The following is an 11,838-nucleotide window of genomic DNA, read 5'->3' on the forward strand; positions in this document are numbered from 1 at the left end:
TAAGTAATGAGCAAAAGTCCTGATGCGGCATTTCCTGGTTTTAATGCGGTCTGTCTCTCAGCGCTCCGCTCTGGGGCAGAGCTCAGAGAGCTGGCTGAAACTTGCTGGAGTGGGCGGAGCCTAGTGCGCGTTCATGTGTTTGAGGGCAAAACCTTACCAAACTGCAATACCTTCTTCGGCCACTATGTCCATTGCGCTTCAGGATTTTCTCTGGGTGTCTTCTCTATTGTATATATACTCTAAGCCTGCAAACGACATGGAAATTGTCCACATTGGTACCCTTGAGTCGTTTTAAAACCTTGGTGAGCATTACAGACCCCCACAATGTGTAACCGTTTTTAGATCGTTTTGAAATTTGTCTTAGCTTTTTATTTGTAAACATATTTCTATATGTGATTGTATTACTCGACGACACTGAAAATTAGTTTAACTACTCTGTGTAATTTCGAGAATAACTTGAATGAAAGTCTGAACGACACAGGGTCGTGTTCTCTCTTGTTTGGTTTGAGTATTTTGTTCGAAAAGTTGTGCTGTCAGTTGAAAGGTCTACGGACCTGTAACCTTTCAATCAATGGACCTGTAAAAAGTGCATTCAACCTTCAAAGATCTTTTTCAGCATTTTGCAGAGTTAGGAATTGAGATGAAAGCATATGTTTTTACTAGTTACTTTCTTTATAAGGGACGACGTAAAAATGCAGTGCCATGATATGTTAGTTTCTTTTTTTGTGTCTATGGAGTTGACATTACTCCCCTCTAGACCTCCCAGTGTGGTTAACCAAACCGTGCAAGGATTTTGTATTTTTGGTTTCAATTTATAACTGCAAGCTTCTATTTCAAATAAGCAAGTAGAAACACACCAATATATGATCATATATTGACACATGCGTGTCATGTCTCACCACATGTGAACACACAATCACAAAATGCATACCATTGAATGCATATCAATGTCTTGATAGTCTGTGTAATCCATGCACTTGAAATGCTAGTTGTTGCGGCTACACCAGCGTTGTGGTTATGGAACCATCCTTCAAGTAACATATTAACAGAATTCATGACTGTGTTTTAAATACGATTTAAAACACTATAAATGAGTATATAAGCAACAGGGTCAAGACAGCGGAAGTGGAAGAGTCGCTCATAGCTACAAATTACAATCCTGCAAAGTTCTGAGTTTGAGATGCCAGTGAATTCTCTCACTGTTGCCTGGCCTTTCACAAGATTGCCACAAGACATGCCTGCAGAGGTCACCAGCTCTGATGGTTGTGTGATTTTATTTAAAATAAAATAAAAAAGGTCTAGCAAATTTTGTTTACCAAATCAACAGCCATGAACCACGTTCAAAATCACCTTTCTTCCCTGATGCAGAACACCTTGACCACGACTACAGGCCTGAACGCATTGAGTTGCTGCCAAATGATCAGACATGTGTTGGAGTGGACGGTACAGTATAACAAAAAAAGAGTTAATCTGCTCTTTTTGCAATTGCATACCGTATACTGTATAGGCGAAGAAGCAGCAAACCAGAGAACAGTAGTAACAAGTAGGAAGAGTTCTTCCGGCAGCACAGTTAGTCTGCACAATAAGTGGCTGAACCACCACCATGGCTATTTAGCTGCATATTTGTGTTTATATATATAGTGTGTGTGTGTGTGTGTGTGTGTGTGTGTGTGTGTGTGTGTGTGTGTGTGTGTGTGTGTGTGTGTGGTGTGCGTACTGACCTGAAGCTGGATGCCGAGGTTCTCTTTAGCCAGGTGGATGGCCTGCTCCACCACATACTGGTTCTGAAGCTGGGAGAGGGTGCAGGTGGAGTAGACGATCTCTCCGCCAGGACGCGCCGCCTCGATACCAGCCCTGTAGGACAGACAGAAACAAAAGGGGAAGCGGTTTTTGAACTTGAACATGAAAGCTGATTTTGTAGACTTGTTTTCTAGATCAGGTTAACGGACGACTACAGCAGATCAACCCATTTTGACCTGGGAACGATTCTATGAATGTCTTCTAAATCCTGACAGTTCTCTGAAAAAGCTATGTTTCTATTTCAGTCGTTCTTTGATTTTTCAAAAATACCAGACCTACAAGCTCGTAGCCCCACGACCCCTATGAAATCCGCAGGACTGAAATCCGTCCTCAGGACTGAGAACTTTAAGCCAATAGCACAGAATCGTAAATAATGTCAAACCTAACTCACCCAAACACGGTGAACTAGCACGGATTTGGCAACTCCGTGCATAACAATACTAGTGAAAGCCACGCCTCTGTGGTGGTCAAAACTGCAGCAGTGCAATATGTACGGATTTTGGGGTTTTCTAGGCGTGCATGTACGGAATTGCCAATCCGTGCTATTTCCCCGTGTTTGGGTGAAACCGAGCTTGTGTGTTAGAAAGAGAGCCACGGGTGTGCCAAAACCTAACACACACCCATTATTCATTTGATTAGCTGTCTTAGTGCAGTGATGTAAATTTTCAAGGAGTCCCGGGATGCAGGGATGGTCTTTTAGATGAGCCCCAGGGACATTTTAGGAGTCCCACTTCAGTCATATATTTACAAATTGCAGCATGCAATTGTTTTAATGCGTCCCTTAACTATAAACTGCGTTTTGGGATGCAAAATGCAGCCCATTTTAACCTCTGTTCAGTCACACGTCTGCGTCAGAAGCATTGTAGCCAACGGATATACCGAGGCATCAGACCAGACGCGTCGATTACTCGTTACTCATTTTCTGGTGTGTAGTCCGTTTGACTTACGTTGTAGTGGTGGACTCGCTGAAAGAAAACTACAAGCGAAATGGCTGCCAAGTGGGGTCCTCCTAACCCATGGCGTTTCATTTCTATTGGTAGACAGAGTCTGACAGACACCCAGTAACATTTTAACCCTGCTGTAAGTTTTTAACCTGAAAAATTCCACTTTAATAGAATACCCGACACAATGCTCCCGTCCAGATAATGTGTTCGCACGCACACACACACACACGCACGTGCACACACACACACACACACACACACACACACACACACTCACAGAACCGTTTGTCCTTGCCACTTACAGCAACAACTCCATCTGCAGCTGGGGCAGCATGCGTCTCTCCTTGGTTCTGCTCCTGTTGAATATATTGTTGTCGTCCTCCATGACTGAATGTCTGTCTGTGGTGCAGGGGACGTCAACGAGGACCTGGGCACAGGACAGAAGGTTATACTCTATTGTCTTCGAAATCCTGACAGTTTTCTGAAAAACCTATGTTTCTATGTCAGAGGTTCTTAAACATTTTCCCTAGAATTATATGTATTTGGCCGCCGACTCCCATTTGAAATGATGTTGTTCCAGGGACACCCAAGAAGCAAAGATTTGAGTTTAAAACCCTCGCTCTGAAAGAACATGTATTCAAAGATTTGCGCCACATTTCCGCGATTTTTCAATAACAGCACTTCACCGAAGCTGAATTTGTTTGTAAGGCACGTGTAGCACACTTTCAAGCACGGCAACCCATTCGATTTTGTACAAATTCCATAAGTTGGCCAGGAACTAAAAAATAAATGTACAATTCTTGATCAACCACAATTGATTCCATGTAAATGTAGTCCAGCTACAGTACCACGTTTTGTTTTTACCCTGTCAAAGACGTCCTTCTCGATTTCACCCCATTTCGTGCCATCCTCGGAGGTGACACGCAGTCTCCCTTTCAGCTCCTTTGGAATGTAGCTGTCGATGACCTTTTTGAGACGCGAGGTCCGAGACACCGACATATCATTCACACACAGAAACCCTTTATCGAAGAACATCGATAAAGGACACACAGAGAGACAGAAAGAGAGAGAGAGAGAGAGAGAGAGTTAAAACTAATGACAGATGAGGAAACAACAATAGTCTCACTTGAGATATGAAACATCTACTGCACAGCCAAATGTGAATTCCCCCTTGGCTAAAGGAGATCATATTAGGGCTTCTGGGCTAAATGCAGGGCTACCGGGGGAAATGAAGAAAAGAGCAACAACAATATGAAACAAAGAGACAAAAAAGATGAGATCCATGCTCTCACGTACGTATTTCCGGGGTCTGAAGCAGAGCCAGGGCCTTTCCACCTGGGGCAGCACACAGGTCCAACACGCAGTGACCATCCTGGACATCCAGCGCCAGGCAAGGCAAGATGGAGGCAGCATCCAGCAGGTAGTAGGACCTTAAGCCATACACGTCTGGTCTAAGCAGGAGAGAGACACACACAGAACAACACGATTAGGCTTAGAATTCACATTTTGCTGACATTTACAATGCAAACGTGTCATGAATTCACCTAAACCACATACACAGTACGTCAGTATCCCAAATGCTATTGCACAGAACAGATCTCTAGGAGTTCAGCGGGGGATAGCCGCAATTTGCAACTGCAAACACTAGATTTCTTGTTATAACGGGTTGAATCTAGAGTTGTGACACCAGCCATTGAGAGCCAATTTGATTGTGTTAATCGACGTTAAACGCACCAACTGTAACCGCTGTATGGAAAGCTTGAATTATCCTCTTTCAATCTGCAAAGTGTTTGTTTCCTAGAAAATCTACCGTAGACATGTTATGAGCTATTTTCTGCTAAGTAAGTGTTGGAGCTTGGAAGTGTTTTTGTTTTGTTTTTTAAATTAGGAAGTAGCAAGAGTGAATTTCCTGACAGAAAACAGCTCATAACATGTTTACGGGGGACTTTGATGAAACAAACACATTGCAGATTTGTCAGGTGAAACAAGCGCTCTCCGTTGTGCATCTACTGTCCCCCCCTTTTTTTCTTTCTAAAGTTTCCTTTTTTGGTAACGTGTATTTCTCAGTCACACTAAATCTAGTTGATTTAGTCGACTAAAATGTATTTTGGCGGGCCTTGATGCCGTCACGTTTTTACACTTGCCGAAAATAGCAGAGCTTACAACAGTGGGCCTGTTGTAACAAATCTAGTGTTGCGTCTAAGCGGGGGATAGCCCCCATTCACCCCTCAACTTTAACTGCAGAAAGAATGTTCACCTAGTGGGCTTGAATCTTGAGATATCTGCTCTTGGAAACACTAAACACTTGATGTTTCGGCTGAGCCGTGGCGGTGGCACTTCTGGACCGACGTCAGTGTACTCCTCCTCCGTCCTGCCCTCTGACTTTGCTCCACCTATTGGGTACAAGAAGAACTACAGTTTGTTTTTGCTTTTACAGTACGTCCGGAGACTACAGTCGCGCCTCCCCAGGAGACTTGGCTCAGATCTGAACCTGTTTGATTTGGCGTTGGGACATCAAACATTTTCATGTCAAGGACCCCCAAAAATACACGTATATTGGCCGCCGACGCCCCATCTGAAAATATGTTTGACCTCCCAGAAGCAAAGATTTGAGTTAAAAACAAAAGTATATATTAAAAGATTTGCGCCACATTTTCACGATTTTTCAAGCTCGTAGCGCGGCACTCGGTGCAAAACACCAAAAAGGGGTTCCTTCCCACGCCGAAACGGGTTAAACTTGAAAAAGGCACAGAATGTTGAACAGCACCCCTTCCTATACTCTGCATCCCAATAAATAATCGGCACTTTGGCTATCAGTGTGTGCGGCCACTCTTTTCTCTTTTTAAGACTTAACTCTTTAGAACGGTGCGCCCCCTTACCATCCTGGTGGTCTGTGTTTACGACGAAGTCCCTGCAGCCTTGGGCCTCGAGTTCGGCGACGACAGCCTCGTCGGCAGAGAAGCCGTTGAGCAGGGCTCCGTACTTGCGCTCCGAGAGCAAGCTGACGCGGACCGACGGCCACCGTTGCTCTCCCAGCTGGTGGCCGTAGGTGGCGTCAAAGTTCTGCAGGGCCAGACTGCTGGCAGGGTGCTTGGGTAGACTTCCGGCCTGTTGGGGTTAGGGAACAGGGGATTAAGTATCAGATAGATAGATAGATAGATAGATAGATAGATAGATAGATAGATAGATAGATAGATAGATAGATAGCTTTACAAAAGGCAAGAACAAGAACTGAAGCATAGTAAATACAGAACAGCAGCATTCAATAGTCTACATACAGTAAAATGATTCAACTATCCTGCGCTATGTGGAAATAAACGACACAAGGTTACAGTGTCCGCGCTGTATGCCACCTCAAAGGGAATGAAGTGTCCATTTCAATCAGTGCAATGTGAAAGAAAAGTGACAGTGTTCACTGGTCTGTAACGAACACCTGTATGTAACAAGTTAACAACAGAGACATTCTAGGCGGGCTACGCTGGACCTTGCACATGTAAACACAGAGCTTCGACCTTTAGTTTAAACAGATCTTAAATCTGAGTTTTCTGTATACTATATAAATGGTCCTAACTGAGAAGAAATGCTGCTATTTGTCCCAAAGCGACTGCAAAAACAATGCTGTTATTTGTTTCAAAAAAGCTTTATATCCTTTATTGCATTGTATTTGTGACACTTGCTTTGGCATGTTCTCATGCCAATAAAGCTCCTTTGAATTGACTGATGCCACAGTGATTCGCAAACACTGATATAGGCCATGCATGCGCATAGTGTTTTTTTTACATACCCATTTGGCTTTTACACGGTTTCGTCGTGGAGTTAGACAACGTAAATCCTTGATTTTCCTCAGGAGTAATCTCGTGTCCATGAGCGCCGCCATCTTGCCGTGCTGCAGTCTTAGTATTCCGTCGGCCGCTCGGCACAAAACAAAAGTTCCGCGTCCTAGCGTCACGTGGGCGGGCTCTGAAACCAACCCTAGGACGATGATTGGAGCAAAACCACTAAGCTAAGTCAGAGTCAGCCAATAGGAGGATATATCCGGCGAAACGTTCTAGTGGGTTCCTGCGTGTGACCTAACCACGTCCTACAGCCGAATTTTGACACCTATCTCCAGACGGACAGATATTTTATACTGTAAATATGGTTTTTGAAAACAAAATGATGACGTACGACGATCCCGATGACGAGGTATGACATTATCCTGGAATGTATGCTTTGAAAATGTGCCCACATACCAACCAATAGTTAACTAACAAGTAACAACTGTGTACCGTACTGCCATGATTTTGCTGCTCAGTTACCTGGAATGGCTGTGATATTAGAATAGCTATTCTATTCCTTTATATATTTTTTAACAATCTGGATATTACAGACATTGAGACATGTCATGTATTATTAATTACACAGCCATAGATCTCCCCTGTGACCTCCTGCATGACTTGTGTCCGCGACATTCACTGTCCCAGCAAACCAAATGACGTTATGATGACGTCCTCCGGTGACGTTCAGGACTAGGCCAGATCACATTGATTGATTGATTGAAATATGTATTAAGTTTGCAGAATTACAGTACATTTCAAGCACAACTCAAGACTGTTAACTGTGAGTGGACGACCCAATAAAGCATTACACGTGTTTACAAGAGGGTCCACCTTGTTCAATTCATCAAAACATTTATAGACGTGGGGATGATCTTTACATCATTTCCAGGACGTCTTCACCAGTTGAAATAATATAGCTTATTCTGGGCCATATCTGACCAGTTATGATATGACTTTAAGTTGATCCGGCTATGATTGGACTCTCTCTGAATCGTCCAGGGAAGTCCGTCTTAGTGAGCACAATTTATGTTGGTTGAAATCGGGTGACATTCTGGGTCAGATCTGACTTGTCTTGGTTTGACTTGATCTGGCCCCAATCAAGACGTCACTAATTCGTCCAGGTCCCCAGACCGTGCTTGCTGGGGTGGTAGTGTGTCGCTGTGTACTGTATTGTACTGACCCCCAATTAATTGTATTCCTGCGATTCATTTTAAAGTTCTGGCAAAAAGCATGTGTTTTAGTCAAATATAGCCACTTTTCCACGAGTTTCACACGCACAGCATTCTCCTACCCGACCGATGGGGCCCGAATAGCCATGGTTCTCATGATTATGACAGTCATGTTTCAGGGCAAGGCGGGCCCGAAATTAATGCAGGACTCAACATTAACTTATTTTTGGATCATGGGGCACACAGGAGTGGGTAACAGGTGCGGTAGCCGAGTACAATGGTTACATGTGTACGCTGCATGAGTACATTAAGAGGAGATTACTGTGTATCTAACATTTTGGTCTTTCTCATTTAAGCCCATTTAAGACCAGTGTAATTCAATTTTCTCAAACTTTCACTGTCTCAGGAGGAAGAGGAGGCAGCAGCGGAGGAAGAGGAGGCACCAGCGGAGGAGGAGGAGGCTGCAGAGGAGGAGGAGGCAGCAGAGGAAGAAGAAGAGGAGGAGGAGGAAGAGGAGGAAGACATGGTGGTAAGTCAGTATTGCATCACCATAGTCCAATTAATGAAAGTTAATTAGGCTCTTTTGGATTCCGGGAACTAATGTCTTTTTTAAGTTGGAACATGGAAAAGCTTTTGAAAATGAATAAAAAAAGAAGAAAACAATTAGGGCTGATTTGTGTAGCTGAGTTCCCTCAACTTCAGCAAGGACTGTCTAAAGAGGACGAGACGCGAAGACCATACGGGCGACGCCATGTTGCTCACATGGTGTTCCCTGGAAGGAAAGAAACGTGTGTTTCTTTCCTTCCATGGAGCAACATGGCGTCGCCCGTACGGCCTTCGCGTCTCGTCCTTGCTAATCTGAGGTCCCGGAAGTTTTATTTTTCACCACTAGGGGGGTGAGAAACACCGTCCTACAAGGTAGCAAAAAACTAAAAGAAAAAGGAGTAACAGAACATTTAGAACAAAATACTTATACATTTTGGCTAATGAAACCGTTGTTCCACAAAAGTATAAATTATTAAGGTATAGAACTGCAAATCATAGAAGAATGCACGTTCACTGTATCACGATATATACGATATCTCTGAAAAGGCATTTTAACACAATACGATATTTATCACCATATCGCCCACCCGTCCCCTAGGTTAGGGTATAGTGTTCGTGTTAGTATGCTCCTGTCAGCACACCTACTCTGTGTGCTGTTGTTGGTCTTCATATTGAAGAGACAAGCATCCATTCTTTGAGTTAAAAGCAACTGAATTCTGCATAATCTAAACTCTTTGAGGCATGATTCTTGCATGGTTGTCAAGTTATTTTCTTCTTTCCTGTTAGGGTCACTCACGGTTATCTCTGGTCCATAGCTCTAATGCGTTGCATTTAGAGCTACAGTATTTTACTCTCGACTTTCCTCCGGTGACAAAAAAATCCCTTTCTGGCCAAAAAGTACCGTGTATACGTGTGGTGGGGGGCTCGGAGTGCTTCCACTAAGGAAAGTAGGCTTTATAATGACACAACCCACCTTTTGATTTGGTGAGTAGCAAAAACGTTCTTTTTATTTACGCTAAAGACGAGAGGCTGGTCGGTCTGCATTCATGCGAGCCCCGGAAGTCATCGGTAACATAGCTCTAAATGCAACGCATTAGAGCTATGGACCAGAGCTAGGTCACTGTTTGGGTTGGCAACCACTGTGATTCTCTTACATTAGGAATGTCACATCATTCTTGGCCTATACATAGAGTACAGTGAGTCCTATAGCCATCGCTCGTATTTCACTGCACCTTATCAGGTGTTGAGAAGAGTCATGCTCTTTTTCTGACACTGTAACATAACATCCATTGTGCCACGTGGTATATTTGAACAGCATCGTTTTCTTGTGCAGATAGAACATTAGTCACCTTTACGTAACAGTACTGGTAATTGCAATTGTAACAGTATGTTGTATATTTAGGAGTCCTACACATCTAAATTAAATAATTATTTTGTTACCACTTCTGTAGTTGACATTAATAACTAAACTCTGAGTTTGAACTGAAAAAAAGGCTGTATAATCCAAATTCAAAATATTAGAATTCTGTATTTTGACTGACTTCTTTATGCCCTAATGCATTGGTTCCCAAACTGTGGTGCGTGGGGCGCCTTCTTGGGGGTGCGCAACATGAAATGGCTCATGGCAGCGCTATAATATTATGCCAATATATGGCAAGTATATGCAGAATATAGCCTATGCTGCATATATATATATATATATTCAGGTTCATACTATGTGGTTAAATAGGAAATGTACAGTATGTGTCTATATAGCTCATGCAATTTATATTTCCATGTGGGAGGGTGCGTCAGCTACTGTAGGTCAGGAGGCAACAGGGGGTGCAATGTGCATCATGGCCAAAAAGGTTTGGGAACTGCTGTCCTAATGAAAAATGTATTTTGTTTTAGAAGTTTATCCCATTCTGGGCGGGAACCCCTTTTGGTGTTAGCATTATGTTACGCTTTAGCTATTGAAAAATAGCAGATCTACAAGCTTGTAGGTCTGCTATTTTTGAAAAATCAAAGAACGACTGACATAGAAACATAGCTTTTTCAGAAAACCGTCAGCGTGTGGAAGACATGTTTAGAATCTGATCTCAGGTCAGAATGGGTTAAGTTTATTCCCCCCCCCCTTCACTGGCCTTATGTATGCTCTTTTGGTCCCCCCAATAGGACCCCTTAGAAACAATACGAGGCAAGTGTGCGGAGACGTCACACTGTGTCCACCTCAAGGAGCGCCTGGAGACGTGTGCAGAGCGGGTGGGCTCCAGGTCCCAGACGCTGGAGGACTGCACGGAGGAACTGTTTGACTTCCTGCACGCACGGGACCATTGTGTGAGTTTGTACTGTTTGCACCAGTGTCGTTTTCGTCGACTACCTCTTTTCTTTTCACTGACCAACTACAAATGGAAACTAAATGAAAACTAAGGGCCGATTCATACTCCTATTTTAGAGCCGAATAAAAGTCGGTTCGGCTCTGTAGTGCCTACAATGTGACGTCATTTGAGGTTCGGGGGGGCGGATACCGTCCTAAAGTCGTCTCTTCGGTGCTACTGAAAATTTCTGATGAGCCGAAATCATTTCGGCACTACAGCGCCGAAACTGTGTTAAAATAGGAGTATGAATCGGCCCTATGCTATGATGACTAAATATACTGACCATTACCCCCATTTACTCAGTTTTCTGTTGACTAGAGTTCACACCATTTACTGATTCTCTCTTGATTAGCATTGGTTGGTGCATTCAAGGCAAGCACTGTGATCATCTTACATTTTAACTGTCATTCTTGCCCTGAATAGTCGTCGGTTTTTTATGACTGCAGAAATGCTGCCATTCATGATACTTATCCCTTTTCTCATTACAGGTAGCACACAGGCTCTTCCACAAGGTGAAATGAACGCCATACCCATCCATCTCCTCTCTAAATTCCAGTAATGTGTAGGATATATTTAAGTACAATAATTGTACAATTACAATATCGGGGGAACAGCAAGAACCGGGGAACACAAACACTAAACCTCAAGTTATTTTTCTGTGTATAATGTGTATAAATCACAACTCTTGTTAAATGTGTTTAGTTTTGTGTTTAGCTTCAGTTGCACCGTGCATATAATTGACAAGCTCCCAGGAATTGTGTGAATTGAGTGCTGCTCGTCTTAAAAGGCAGCGCACACAGTGAGACTGGACTCTTCACATTTATGCGATGATAATACAGTATGACCAATCCACCCAACCTCAGAGAAATGGAGAGACTGTCAGTTTTAATAATCACTGTGACTGGGCAATAAAGTTGGCTTTTTTGTTACCAGTATTTCTACTAAACATTTGAATAGCATCCGCTCTAGTGCATTGATTTTTGTCTGTGGTACAAACCATTGTACACCTGAATAATGGTACACTCAGGATCCACTGAATTAAACTTGCCAAGCACTGAAGACCATATCAATCATGTCTTTGTTTGAATCCTTGTTTTGAATGTCTTGTCAGTGTGAATCCAAACATTACATGCTTGTTTTCAAAATCAAAGCACTTTATGTACACTGTACCATGACAATTAGACAATATTTTGTAAGCATGTCT

At 43.0% G+C, this 11,838-nt stretch overlaps 2 protein-coding genes across 2 annotated transcripts in view; one reads left to right on the plus strand and one right to left on the minus strand.

Moving 5' to 3' along the window:
• Positions 1–6,625, minus strand: part of LOC308325289 (small ribosomal subunit protein eS6-like) — a 97,672-nt gene extending 91,047 nt beyond the window's left edge. Inside the window, exons 1-7 of the mRNA XM_080777772.1 lie at positions 6,529–6,625; positions 5,624–5,852; positions 5,002–5,137; positions 4,041–4,195; positions 3,609–3,763; positions 3,047–3,171; positions 1,722–1,854 (exon numbers count right to left, since the gene is read on the minus strand). Of these exons, the coding sequence (XP_080633898.1) occupies positions 1,722–1,854; positions 3,047–3,171; positions 3,609–3,763; positions 4,041–4,195; positions 5,002–5,137; positions 5,624–5,852; positions 6,529–6,621 (1,026 nt within the window). The 5' untranslated portion in view covers positions 6,622–6,625. The remainder of the gene's footprint in view (positions 1–1,721; positions 1,855–3,046; positions 3,172–3,608; positions 3,764–4,040; positions 4,196–5,001; positions 5,138–5,623; positions 5,853–6,528) is intronic.
• Positions 6,626–6,802: 177 nt separating this feature from the next.
• On the plus strand, positions 6,803–11,704 carry LOC308325003 (cytochrome b-c1 complex subunit 6, mitochondrial-like). The gene is made up of 4 exons (XM_080777382.1): positions 6,803–6,929; positions 8,138–8,260; positions 10,432–10,593; positions 11,123–11,704. Exons 1-4 carry the CDS (start codon positions 6,882–6,884, stop codon positions 11,153–11,155), a joined length of 366 nt encoding a protein of 121 aa, XP_080633508.1. The 5' UTR covers positions 6,803–6,881; the 3' UTR covers positions 11,156–11,704.
• Positions 11,705–11,838: the final 134 nt, after the last annotated feature.

This window comes from Protomyctophum bolini, assembly GCF_963924005.1.
Source record: "Protomyctophum bolini genome assembly, chromosome: 12".
Classification (NCBI taxonomy): domain Eukaryota; kingdom Metazoa; phylum Chordata; class Actinopteri; order Myctophiformes; family Myctophidae; genus Protomyctophum; species Protomyctophum bolini.